We start from the raw sequence: 14287 nt of genomic DNA on the forward strand, positions 1-14287 counted from the left end.
CCAAGGAATGGGATTGCTGGGTTGAATTGTAGCTCTCTTTTGCGAGATATCCAAACTGCTTTCCACAATGGTTGAACTAGTTTACATTCCCAGCTGCAGTGTGTAAGTGTTCCCTTTTCTCCACAACCTTATCAGCATCTTTCTTTGAGTTTTTAGTAATAGCCATTCTGATTGGCGTGAGATGCTATCTTATTGTGGTTTTAACTTCTATTTATTTTACTGCAGGGTGAAAATATTATTTTTAAATTGTGCCAAAAGTTATTTTCTTTTTCAGGATTATTGCTGCTAACCAACTAGAATGTGATTAGAGCTTTCATAAGATTTTAATTGAAAGTTTAAAATTTGCTTGGAGGCCAAGATCTAGAAAGAGGAATTTCCTTTTGCAGAGAAATTTTAGTCCATATATCAATACATGTAATTCTTCTGAGTAGCTCTTCCGTCTCTGTCAGTCATCAAATGACCAATCTCTCAGTCAGATCCGTAACTCTTTGGAAGGAGAAAAAGCCCCAGTTTGAAGTTCTTATTAATGAACTATGTTCAGTTTTGGGAGTGTGTACTGAAGTCTGCACTAATAGATGTTAGTTGATCAGGAGGAGGATAAGTGGGAAAATACTTTTGCAATGAAAACAACAAACAATTATCTACCTGAGATATCTAATGGCGATTAAGGCTTTCCACCGAACAGGGCTAGCTAAGGAATCCAGGGGCTCGCCTCTAATGAAGTCCTACAACACAAATAAGGAGATCAAATGTTTCAGAAAGGCTCAGGAAAGTTTCCAGATGCAGCTGCAATCTCATCGGACCATTGGGTGCCCTGGGTCATAAACAAGGCAGAGATCTGTTATGTGGGACTGGTGAAGTCTATTCACTTTTCAAAAAGATAGCCCTGAAGTCTTGGTAATAGAATACTCAGGACCTTCCTTATTCCCTCTCTGCACACTCACCAGCATGTAACCAATCAGCATCTCCTTGTAGGAAAACTGGAACCCCTGATCCTCAGCATCTTGGACAGCAATGCCAATCTCAGTGATGCTTCTTGTGAAACTCATTTGTAGATCCATGTCCTAAAGCAAAAGCATTCACAATGCAAGTCAAGGTCTAAGGCACCACACTCAGGTCTATTAACATGTGACCTAGCTTTGAAATATGTTCCCAGACAGGAATGAGGATCTTTGCTTCCTTTGCCATCTCTACTCCAGACTAGGGTCTAAGTTGCAGGGAAAGTGAGAAACAAAGGCCATTTTTCCTCCCTACCACCCACAATAGAATGAAAGTTCTCTAGAACAGTGGCTTTCAAAACTTTTTGACCATAAACAACAGTAGAAAACAGTTTACAATTCCAACTAGTACCTATATGCCCCAAATATGTTTAATATATAACAGAAATAATAGTTATAGTTTTTATATGTAAAGTACTCTGTTATTTCATTAAAGAATTTTTCTGGTTTTGACCTATTAAACTGATTTCAACTGGTAGGTCACAACCCAAGGCTTGAAAAACGTTGCTTTAGTTTATAGCTCAACTTCTAAAGACCCTGGAACCAGAATATAATCCCTTGTTCTGCCCTGGATTAGGATCATGGATTCTGACTTCAGAATTGGATTGTTACATGTTGGAAACCTTTCAGTTGGAATCAAATCAAAAGAACATCTTTGCTTGGTACACTTCAGGGGGGCATCTATCTATCTATCTATCTATCTATCTATCTATCTATCTATCTATCTATCTTTCTTTCTTTCTTTCTTCTATATCTCCTACCTTGTTCATCACAGACATGCCCAGAACCTAAAAAAATTAAAGGCAAAATTAGATTCTCAATGAGTAGTAGTCAGAGATACACTCAACCCAACAAAATGACCCACCCATCAACCTGAAGAACAATAGTAAAGCAGGAGGTAGAGCTTTGCCAAGGGGCGTAGTAATCCATGAGACATTTACTATATTAGTCTGTTTTCACGCTGATGATAAAAACATACCCAAGACTGGGAAGGAAAAAGGCTTCCCAGGGGCTGAGCCCCTGCAAGTTTTAGCAACCTCAGCCTAGAAATGGAGGCAGCCCTGCAATGGGCGTTACCTGAGAGCACTGGCCATGAAGAAACAGGACTTGGGATACGATGTCTTGATTAAGTCTGGAGAGAAGTTGCTTCTTGGGAGCATGGAGGGCCACAGCTCCATAGATGACCATGACATCTGTCTTGGTCAGGCTCTTTTTCCCAGAAAAAAGGCTCTGAAGACCAGGAAAGGGAGATGTGAAAAATGTGACTGAAAGAGTTTTATTTTCTCTCATGTTTTTTTCCTAATCCCATGGACCACTATAGGGATAAGAAACTGAACTGGGATGATTCAAATAAGTCTAAAATGAATGTACTTTTGCTTGTTTAAATGTAAACACGCAGGGTGGTCCTGTGGGACAATCAGGGCTTCTGAGAGATAACTAGGAGAAGCTTTTGTTAATTATTTACTTATCAGGCCCCTTTCCTTCAAGGTAAGCAGAGTATACATGAGAGGAGCTATTCCTGAGGGCTGAGTGGTTGGCAGAGCAACAAACCTAGTCACATGCAGAACGCATTTAGGATCTTCCAGATCAGCTTTAGGGTAAGAGAAAATAGACTTTTCATATAGCTGATCATCCTGCAAAGATTAGGCTTAGACAGTTCTGACCTGGAATAAGAACCTGGCGACAGGAGTAAGTATAATGTAGAGAAAGGATATTCACTGAAGAAATCAGGGTTGTCTGGCCTTGCAATACTGAGAAACTTGAAGAAGATGATTCTTCTTACCTTACATCGATTCATGAAAAACTTTTCCTGATTTTGGAATGTTTTAAGAACTTTTAAAACAATATCCAAATGGTTCTCAGCACAGTATCCTAAAATACATGTTATTCCCTAAAATCAGAGAAGGTATGACATTTTGAGTTTAACCATTTATTTACTCAACAAATATTTACTGAGTACCTATTATGGGCCAGGTACCCTTTTAGGTGCTGAGGGCACAGTAGTTTGCACAACTACCAAAGTCCCCATCTTTGTGAAGTATACAACCAGGAGAACTGACAGGGAAGTAACAGGGAAGTGAAAAAAGTAAACACATCAATTCAGTAAACAGGTAAATATACAGTGTGTGTGCCAGATGGTGATGAGTGCTATAAAGATAAGTAAAGCAGGAATAGGTAGTGAGGATTGGGGGAAGTTTGCATTTTTAAAATAGGATAGTCAGAGATGGTCTCATGGACAAGGTGACAATAAGCAGAGCCCTGAAATGAGTGAGGGAGTGAGCCATTAGACTATCTGGAAAGGAGAGTTTCAATCAGAGAGAAGGTAGGTGCAAAGCTCCTGAAGTCCACTGAGAGGGCTGAGTGAGCAGTCAGGGAGGAGAGCAGTGCAAAATGAGTCAGACAGGAGGTGGGAGGTTCATCACAGTAGGGCCTTTTAGGCTATCCCCAAGATTTTGGACTTGTAATCTATGATTGCTGGGAAGCTAATGGAGGTTTTTTCCAGCTTGAATTAACAGATGCTTTTAAAAAATCATTCTGTTCCTGAAACTTTATTGTATCTTAAGAGGTTAAATTTCTGAAAGTTGGCAGCTCTTGTTTCACACTCAGGTTATATATTCCCGCTGTCCCCACCTCTCTTGTCCAAAGCTGATTTCACCAGAGTTCCTTCGTGGCAATTTGTTCCTGAAACCTGTTATATGTCATTCAGTTGCATAACCCTGCCAGAGCCATCGTGAAAACTCATAGACTAGATCATTCTTGTAGAGTCTAGATAATAATTGTTCTAGTATGAAGCTAGAATTGGAGCTCTGGCATCACATGATTGAAAACATTATACTTAGGAGATTGAAAACCAAGTAGGTTTGGTGGGTTATGAAAGTCACGTGTTAACACTTTATTCATCCAGAGGTCATTTACTAAGCGACTTGAGTATGTAAGACATATTCAAGGACTTAAAATTAAGTAAAAAAGGCATTTGGGAAGCTCAATTGGACGTCACAATTTTTATTTTTTGAGATGGAGTCTCACACTGTCACCCGGGCTGGAGTGCAATGGTGCAATCTCGGCTCACTGCAACCTCCGCCTCCCGGGTTCATGTAATTCTCTTGCCTTAGCCTCCCAAGTAGCTGGGATTATAGGTGCACACCACCACACCCGGCTAATTTTTTGTATTTTTAGTAGAGACGGAGTTTCACTATGTTAGCCAGACTGGTCTCGAACTCCTGACCTCGTGATCCGCCTGTCTCGGCCTCCCAAAGTACTGGGATTATAGTCGTAAACCACTGTGCCCAGTCACGATTTATTTTTTAAGTTTGTGAAACTCTCAGACCTTGAATGAGAGTCTTATTATATTCTTATATCTAAAATCAACTTACTTTGTTTCCTAACCTATACCAGAGCTAAGATGGAAAAAAATGATATTGAGGTGGTGCCAACAGCAATAAATGATAATAATATCTGACAAGAAAAAAGGAAATAATAGTAATATAAAAGCAGTTTCAAAAGTTCAGTGAGGTCTAGTGGTTTCTGGTCATTTAATGTGTGAGAAAGAACCCTAAATATCTCATCATTTCTGAGGAGAAAGTATAACACTATACTTTTTTTTATACTGGTGGTCTTTATCAGCCTGGGAACTATTTTTTGTTGGTTTATTTGTTTGTTTTAAAAATATACATCTTCAGTGGGGCGTGGTGGCTCATGCCTGTAATCCCAGCACTTTGGAAGGCCAAGGTGGGTGAGTCACTTGAGGTCAGGAGTTCAAGACCAGCCTGGCCAACATGGCGAAACCCTATCTGCCAAAAATATAAAATTAGCCGGGCATGGGATTACGTCTGTAATCCCAGCTACTTGGGAGAATGAGGCAGGAGAATAGCTTGAACCCGGAGGCAGAGGTTGCAATGAACCAAGATACTGCCACTGCACTCCATCCCAGGTGACAGAGTGAGACTCTGTCTCAAAAACAACAACAACAACAACAACAACAACAACAACAACAAAATACACATCTTCTGCTTCCTCCATATTTACATATGCTCTATAGCCACAGGCTATGGTAGGAAGTAGGTAAAGCTTTGCAGAAACACTTCAGGTTATCTCTACATTCTCTCTAGATTAGTCTATAAGTAACTTTCAGCTTATAAATTCAATCATTTCGATGCTCACAACCATGCTCTATGTCAAGCCAAGGTCAAAATATATCAAAGATACTCTCATTAGGTAAGAGTTATTGAAATTCATTTTTCAATATTTTCACAAACTTGGCTAAAAATGAAGTATTGATTTTTAAATAGAAAAGCCTAACTTTTCTGAAAAATTCTGTTAGGCTATTCTGAGTGTATTAATTGATAATTCTGATTCAGTAGAACATTACTATAAAAGCTGTCAGATGTTTTGTGGGTAGGATTAGTTGTTATCATCATAAGAGGAAATTGAGAGCAAGGGGTCCCACCTGTCTTTGATCCCCCAGTTGGTTGGGAGCAGTCAGAAACTCCTTAATCTGTGAGTTTACAAAGTCTGAATCTTGGCAGGATGCTAAGGTGGTTCCCAAGGCTTTCCAAAGGAATTTCTGGAAAACAAAAGATAAGCAACAGGATTTTAAAGGTTGGAAAGCAAGACTCTGATGAAGAGTGGAAAGAGTTAAAATAATCATCTGAAGGAAAGAAGTTGGGGTGACTTAATAACCACTTAATAACCAGGTATCTCAAGCTTTCTGTCTTCTTCAGAGTGTTTCCTTCCTCCAGGCTCTGCCCTCTCTCTGTGCTCTCCTATATTCTTCTCTACTTTGTGCCCTGCCCCTAAAATATACTTCACTCTCCATTGTAATTTTTTATTTTCTTGCTTGTCTCCATGCTTAGGATTTGGGTTCATTGTAGCAGAGGGTCTTATTCATTATTTCCACTGCATAGTTCCTGGTTGTTTATATGTGTTCTACAAATGCTCATTGAAGAGAGTTTTTGTTGTTGTTGTTGTTGTTGTTGTTGTTGTTGTTGTTTTTTAGATAGAGTCTCACCCTTTTTTCCCAGGCTAGAGTGCAGTGGTATGATCTCAGCTCACTGCAACCTCTGCCTCCTAGGTTCAAGCGATTTTTGTGCCTCAGCCTCCTGAGTAGCCAGGATTACAGGCGTGTGCCACCATGGTCGGTTAATTTTTGTATTTTTAGTGGAGATGGGGTTTTACCATGTTGGCCAGGCTGATGTCAAACTCCTGCCCTCAAGGGATCTACCTGCTTTAGCCTCCCAAAGTGCTGGGATTTCAGGTGTGAACCACCTTGCCCAACCGGTTATTTTGAAGATGGCTTTAATTTTTTTTTATAAGGTTCAAATCATTCCTAGCCATATAGTATCAGATTGGCATTTATTTAGAATCTCCATATTGTCACACACAAGAGACAAAACTGGCTAGTTGGTGGTCGACTTCAAGGACTCTGCATAGCTGGCAGGACTGTTCCTAATGAGTGGTCATTATTGACCATAGGAGAATCTGTGGAGCAGGAGGACAGGACATTCTAATAGACACAGACCAAGTTAAATTAGTACATTCAGGAGAAATGTGCAGCTCAGTCTGGCTTGAAATGAGAGGGGTGCATAAGGTTAAAAAGAGGTGGAGCAGTTGCTGTTATCTCAACTCCCAGAGTGACAGTAGCCTCAATCAGAGTGAGAATCTGACCAGGTCGCATCCACCTCACTTTCACTTATTCAGGTCAAAGTCCCTATAATAAGGAAATTATACTAGAGAAAACTGTGTACAATACAGACATAAATACGAATTGGGGACGAAGCTGCTAAACTCTATTTAAGCCCACCTTGAAGGAAAGAGTGGAAAGAATCTGGGAAAGTTGTGCTGCAGGAAAAAATTGATGTCATGAGGGGAAAAGTTCGACTTAGGTGTAAAATATTAGTCTTAGTGCCTTCCAGTCCTGCTGACCTGTTGCTTCTCTGCAGATTTTGGTCCAGTGCATAGTACATTCCTGCTTTGGGGCTTCACATGGAATCCAAGAAATCAGGAGCCTAGCACTGGGAGAAAATGTGGTAGGGTGCAAAAATAGAAACTTTTCTATCCTACTTTTCTCCATGTCTCCTTACCATGGGGTGTTGCAGCTCCTTCAATCAAAAAAGGAGTCTATTTTCCCATTTATTTGAACCTGGGCTGGCTTTTTGACTTGCTTTGGACAATAGAATGTGGCAAAAATGATAATGGGTCAGTTCTGAGCCTATGTTGTAACCAAGCGAGTGAGAGAGAAACGCCACGCTTTGAGACACGAATTCAGGAGTCCTTTATTAGCCGGCGACTGAGAGACAGCCAACGCACGAAATTCTCTCGGCCTAAAGAGGGGGCTAGATTTGCTTTCATACTTTGATTTAGAGAGGGCAGGGGTATTCTAGCTATAGCATTCTTACAGAAGTAAAACAGACAAAAAAGTTAAAAAGACAAACGGTTATAGGAAAACAAACAGTTCCAGGTGCAGGGACTTTAAATTCATCACAGGGTGATAGGTGTGGGGGCTCTGGGTATTATTTGCCAGACACAAACACAGGGGCTTTATGGTACTCCCAAGTGAACTCCTGGGAACTGCGGACATTACTTGCCTCAGTACCTTTTCAGTTAATTGCACTCTTTGATATGTTGAGAGTCAGCTTGCACAAGTTAAGTCCTTCAGGAAGGGGGTGGGTAAGGAGCCCTTGATGTCTTGTAAATGAAGGAGCCAAGGGTTTTCTCAGCTAATGGAGAGCCTACTCATATTAAAACAAGGTGAGGTATCTAAGGGAGAGTCTATTCATGTTAAATACAAGGTTGGTTATTACACCTATACCTCAAGAGTCCTTGCATACTTTGTTGCTATCACCCTGAGAGTTAGCTTGGGCTAGCTTGCTAGAGGATGAGAGAACAACAGGAACAGAAATCAACTGTGCTATTTAAGATGCATCATAGGCCGGTGGTGTGGTGGCTCAAGCCTGTAATCCCAGCAATTTGGGAGGCTGACGTGGGTGGATCATGAGGTCAGGAGATCAAGACCATCCTGGCTAACATGGTGAAGCCCGTCTCTACTAAAAATACAAACAAATATATTTGTATTTTACAAATATGTTTTGTATATTTTTATATACAAATATATATTTGTATTTGAGTTGGGTGTGGTGGCACGTGACTGTAGTCTCAGCTACTCGGAAGGCTGGGGCAGGAGAATTGCTTGAACCCAGGAGACGGAGATTGCAGTGGGCCAAGATCGCGCCACTGCACTCCAGCCTGGGTGACAGAGCAATATTCCAACTTGAAAAAAAAAAGATGCATCATATACCAGCCAACCTCAAGTATACCTTGTAAGCCTAGTTAAGATTAGATGACTACCCACCTGAGCCCAGCCGAAAGTGTCAAGGTATAAAATTGTGAGATAAATAGGTGGCTATTATTTTAAGCCACTAGGGTTAGTTTGTGATACAGCAGAAGCTAATTATTACATTCTTACTTTACTCTTCTTCAGCATAAGGCTTGAGAACATCTAGCAGCTAATTACTAAAATTGCTTTGCCTACCAGTAACACCAGTATTCTGGAATAATCTTGTGAGTCTGGAAGCTGTTGAATACATGGCATGGAGCTTTGAAGAGACTAGTGGTTCTCCCAGCATAGAGTTTGAGATCTGAGAATGGACAGACTGCCTGCTTAAGTGGGTCCCTGACCCCCGAGTAGCCTAACTGGGAGATACACCTACAAGGGGTAGACTGACACCTCACACCTCACACAGCCAGGTACCCCTCTGAGACGAAGCTTCCAGAGGAATGATCAGGCAGCAACATTTGCTGTTCAGCATTATTCACTCTTCTTCAGCCTCTGCTGCTGATACCCAGGCAAACAGGGTCTGGAGTGGACCTTGAGCAAACTCCAACAGACCTGCAGCTGAGAGTCCTGACTGTCAGAAGGAAAACTAACAAACAGAAAGGACATCCACACCAAAACCCCATCTGTACACCACCATCATCAAAGACCAAAAGTAGACAAAACCACAAAGATGTGGAAAAAGCGGTGCAAAAAAGCTGAAAATTCTAAAAATCAGAGCATCTCTACCGTAGACCTCCAAAGGAATGCAGCTCCTCGCCAGCAACAGAACAAAGCTGGATGGAGAATGTCTTTGACGAGTTGAGAGAAGAAGGCTTTAGACAGTCAAACTTCTCTGAGCTAAAGGAGGAAGTTCGAATCCAAAGCAAAGAAGGTAAAAACCTTGAAAAAAGATTTGACAAATGGCTAACTAGAATAACCAACGTAGAGAAGTCCTTAAATGACCAGATAGAGCTAAAAACCATGACACAAGAAATACGTGACAAATGCACAAGCTTCAGTAACCGACTCCATCAACTGGAAGAAAGGGTATCAGTGATTAAAGATCAAATGAATGAAATGAAGTGACAAGAGAAGTTTAGAGAAAAAAGAGTAAAAAGAAATGAACAAAGCCACCAAGAAATATGGGACTATGTGAAAAGACCAAATCTACATCTGATTGGTGTACTTAAAAGTGACAGGGAGAATGGAACCAAGTTGGAAAACACTCTGAAGGATATTATCCAGGAGAATGTCCCCAACTTAGCAAGGCAGACCAACATTCAAATTCAGGAAATACAGAGAACATCACAAAGATACTCCTTGAGAAGAGTAACTCCAAGACACATAATCGTCAGATTCACCAAAGTTGAGATGAAGGAAAAAATGTTAACAGCAGTCAGAGAGAAAGGTTGGGTTACCCACAAAGGGAAGCCCATCAGACTAACAGCTGATCTCTCAGCAGAAACTCTACAAGTCAGAAGAGAGTGGGGGCCAATATTCAACTTTCTTAAAGAAAAAAATTTTCAAACCAGAATTTCATGTCCAGACAAATAAGTTTCATAAGTGAAGGAGAAATAAAATCCTTTATAGACAAGCAAACACTGAGAGATTTTGTCTCCACCAGGCCTGCCCTACAAGAGCTCCTGAAGGAAGCACTAAACATGGAAAGGAACAACTGGTACCAGCCACTGCAAACACATGCCAAAATATAAAGACCCTCGATGCAAAGAAGAAACTGCATCAACTAATGGGCAAAATAACTAGCTAACACCATAATAACAGGATCAAATTCACACATAACAATATTAACCTTAAATGTAAATGGGCTAAGTGCTCCAATTAAAAGACACAGACTGGTAAATTGGATAAAGAGTCAAGACCCATCAGTGTGCTGTATTCAGGAGACCCATCTCACATGCAGAGACATACATAGGCTCAAAATAAAGGGATGGAGGAAGATCTACCAAGCAAATGGAAAACAAAAAAAGGCAGGGGTTGCAATCCTAGTCTCTGATAAAACAGACTTTAAGCCAACAAAGATCAAAAGAGACAAAGAAGGCCATTACATAATGTAAAGGGATCAATTCAACAAGAAGAGCTAACTACCCTAAATATATATGCACTCAATACAGGAACACCCAGATTCATAAAGCAACTCCTTAGAGACTTACAAAGAGACTTAGACTCCCACACAATAATAATGGGCAACTTTAACACCCCACTGTCAGCATTAGACAGATCAACGAGACAGAAAGTTAACAAGGATATCCAGGAATTGAACTCAACTCTGCACCAAGCGGACCTAATAGACCTGTACAGAACTCTCCAACCAAAATCAACAGAATATACATTCTTCTCAGCACCACATTGCACTTATTCCAAAATTGACCACTTAGTTGGAAGTAAAGCACTCCTCAGTAAATGTAAAGGAACAGAAATTATAACAAACTGTCTCTCAGACAACAGTGCAATCAAATTAGAACTCAGGATCAAGACGCTCAATCAAAACTGCTCAACTACATGGAAACTGAATAACCTGCTCCTGAATGACTACTGGGTACATAACGAAATGAAGGCAGAAATAAAGATGTTATTTGAAACCAATGAGAACAAAGATACAACACACCAGAATCTCTGGGACACAATTAAAGCAGTGTGTAGAGGGAAATTTATAGCACTTAATGCCCACAAGAGAAAGCAGGAAAGATGTAAAACTGACACCCTAACATCACAATTAAAAGAACTAGAGAAGCAAGAGCCAACATATTCAAAAGCTAGCAGAAGGCAAGAAATAACTAAGATCAGAGCAGAACTGAAGGAGATAGAGACACAAGAAACTCTTCAAAAAAATCAATGAATCCAGGAGCTGGTTTTTTGAAAAGAACAACAAAATTGATAGACTGCTAGCAAGACTAATAAAGAAGAAAGGAGAAAAGAATGAAAAGATGCAATAAAAAATGATAAAGGGGATATCACCACCAACCCCACAGCAATACAAACTATCATCAGAGAATACTATAAACACCTCTACACAAATAAACTAGAAAACCTAGGAGAAATGGATAAATTCCCGGGCATGTACACTCTCCCAAGACTAAACCAGGAAAAAGTTGAATCCCCGAATATACCAATAACAGGCTCTGAAACTGAGGCAATAATTAATAGTCTACCAACTGAAAACAGTCTAGGATCAGATGGATTCACAGCCGAATTCTACTAGAGGTACAGGGAAGAGCTAGTACTACTCCTGAAACAATTCCAATCACTAGAAAAAGAGGGAATCCTCCCTAACTCATTTTGTGAGGCCAACATCATCCTGATACCAAAGCCTGGCAGAGACACAACAACAAAAAAGAGAATTTTAGACCAATATCCCTGATGATTATCAATGCAAATATCCTCAATAAAATACTGGCAAACTGAATCCAGCAGCACATCAAAAAGCTTATCCACCATGATCAAGTGGGTTTCATCCCTGGGATTCAAGGCTGGTTCAATATATGCAAATCAATAAACATAATCCAGCATATAAACAGAACCAAAGACAAAAACCCCATGATGATCTCAACGGATGCAGAAAAGGCCTTTGACAAAATTCCACAGACCTTCATGCTAAAAACTCTTAATAAATTCAGTATTGATCTAACATATCTCAAAATAATAAGAGCAATTTATGACAAACCCACAGCCAATATCACACTGAATGGGCAAAAACTGGAAGCATTCCCCTTGAAAACTGGCACAAGACAAGGATGCCCTCTCTCACCACTCCTATTCAACATAGTGTTGGAAGTTCTGGCTGGGGCAATCAGGCAAGAGAAAGAAATAAAGGGTATTCACTTAGGAAAAGAGGAAGTCAAATTGTTCCTGTTTGCATATGACATGATTGTATATTGAGAAAACCCCATTGTCTCAGCCCCAAATCTCCTTAAGCTGAAAGGCAACTTCAACAAAGTCTCAGGATACAAAATCAATGTGCAAAAATTGCAAGCATTCTTATACACCAAAAACAGACAAACAGAGAGCCAAATCATGAATGAACTCCCATTCACAATTGCTTCAAAGAGAATAAAATATCTAGGAATCCAACTTACAAGGGATATGATGGACCTCTTCAAGGAGAACTACAAACCACTGCTTAATGAAATAAAAGAAGACACAAACAAATGGAGGAACATTCCACGCTCATGGGTAGGAAGAATCAATATCGTGAAAATGGTCATACTGCCCAAGGTAATTTATAGATTCAATGCCATCCCCATTAAGTTACCAATGACTTTCTTCACATAACTGGAAAAAACTACTTTAAGGTTCATATGGAACCAAAAGAAGCCCATATTGCCAAGACAGTCCTAAGCCAAAAGAACAAACCTGGAGGCATCATGCTACCTGACTTCAAACTATACTACAAGGCTACAGTAACCAAAACAGCAAGGTACTGGTACCAAAACAGAGATATAGACCAATGGAACAGAACAGAGCTCTCAGAAATAATACCACACATCTACAACCATCTGGTCTTTGACAAACCTGAGAGAAACAAGAAATGGGGAAAGGATTCCCTATTTAATAAATGGTGTTGGGAAAACTGGCCAGCCATAAGTAGAAAGCTGAAACTGGATCCCTTCCTTACACCTTATACAAAAATTAATTCACGATGGATTACAGACTTAAATGTTAGACCCAAAACCATAAAAACCCTAGAAGAAAACCTAGGCAATACCATTCAAGACATAGGCATGGGCAAGGACGTCATGTCTAAAACACCAAAAGCAATTGCAACAAAAGCCAAAATTGACAAATGAGGTCTAATTAAACTAAAAAGCTTCTGCACAGCAAAAGAAACTACCATCAGAGTGAACAGGCAACCTACAGAATGGGAGAAAATTTTTGCAATCTACTCATCTGACAAAGGGCTAATATCCAAAACCTACAAAGAACTCAAACAAATTTACAAGAAAAAAAACAACCCCATCAAAAAGTGGGCAAAGGATATGAACAGACATTTCTCAAAAGAAGACGTTTATGCAGCCAACAGACACATGAAAAAATGCTCATCATCACTCGCCATCAGAGAAATGCAAATCAAAACCACAATGAGATACCATCTCACACCAGTTAGAATGGCGATTATTAAAGTCAGGAAACAACAGGTGCTGGAGAGGATGTGGAGAAATAGGAGCACTTTTACACTGTTGGTGGGGCTGTAAACTAGTTCAAACACTGTGGAAGACAGTGTGGCAATTCCTCAAGGATCTAGAACTAGAATTACCATTCTAAGTGCTCCAATTAAGGATCTAGAACTAGAATTACCATTTGACCCAGCTATCCCATTACTGGGTATATACCCAAAGGATTATAAATCATGCTCCTATAAAGATGCATGCACACGTATGTTTATTGCAGCATTATTCGCAATAGTGAAGACTTGGAACCAACCCAAATGTCCATCAATGACAGACTGGGTTAAGGAAATGTGGCACATATACACCATGGAATACTATACAGCTATAAAAAATGATGAGTTCATGTCCTTTGTAGGGACATGGATGCAGCTAGAAACCATCACTCTCAGCAAACTATTGCAAGGACAGAAAACCTATCACTGCATGTTCTCACTCATAGGTGGGAACTGAACAATGAGAATACTTAGACACAGGAAGGGAAACATCACACTCCGGGTCCTATTGTGGGGAGGGGGTAGGAGGGAGGGATAGCATTAGGAGATATACCTAATGTAAATCACGAGTTAATGGGTGCAGCACACCAACATGGCACATGCATACATATGTAACAAACCTGCACGTTGTGCACATGCAGCCTAGAACATAAAGTATAATAATAAAAAAAAATACATGGCATGACATGAGGTGCACAGAGCTAGTCTGTGTTATAAGAAGATGGAGCATTACTCGCCAAATCTTTCTTACGTGTCTTGGTGGGTTTGATAAACCCATTTGGAAAATCAGTACTCTGC

At 40.1% G+C, this 14287-nt stretch overlaps 1 protein-coding gene across 1 annotated transcript in view; it reads right to left on the reverse strand.

Annotated features, from left to right (window-relative positions):
- MROH2B (maestro heat like repeat family member 2B) overlaps nucleotides 1-14287 on the reverse strand; it is a 69856-nt gene that overhangs the window by 28489 nt on the left and 27080 nt on the right. The window contains exons 19-24 of the mRNA XM_010381757.2: nucleotides 5446-5562; nucleotides 2782-2889; nucleotides 2076-2228; nucleotides 1760-1786; nucleotides 945-1064; nucleotides 646-725 (exon numbers count right to left, since the gene is read on the reverse strand). Of these exons, the coding sequence (XP_010380059.2) occupies nucleotides 646-725; nucleotides 945-1064; nucleotides 1760-1786; nucleotides 2076-2228; nucleotides 2782-2889; nucleotides 5446-5562 (605 nt within the window). The remainder of the gene's footprint in view (nucleotides 1-645; nucleotides 726-944; nucleotides 1065-1759; nucleotides 1787-2075; nucleotides 2229-2781; nucleotides 2890-5445; nucleotides 5563-14287) is intronic.

The sequence above is a fragment of the Rhinopithecus roxellana genome, chromosome 3 (genome assembly GCF_007565055.1).
Source record: "Rhinopithecus roxellana isolate Shanxi Qingling chromosome 3, ASM756505v1, whole genome shotgun sequence".
NCBI classification, from domain to species: Eukaryota; Metazoa; Chordata; class Mammalia; order Primates; family Cercopithecidae; genus Rhinopithecus; species Rhinopithecus roxellana.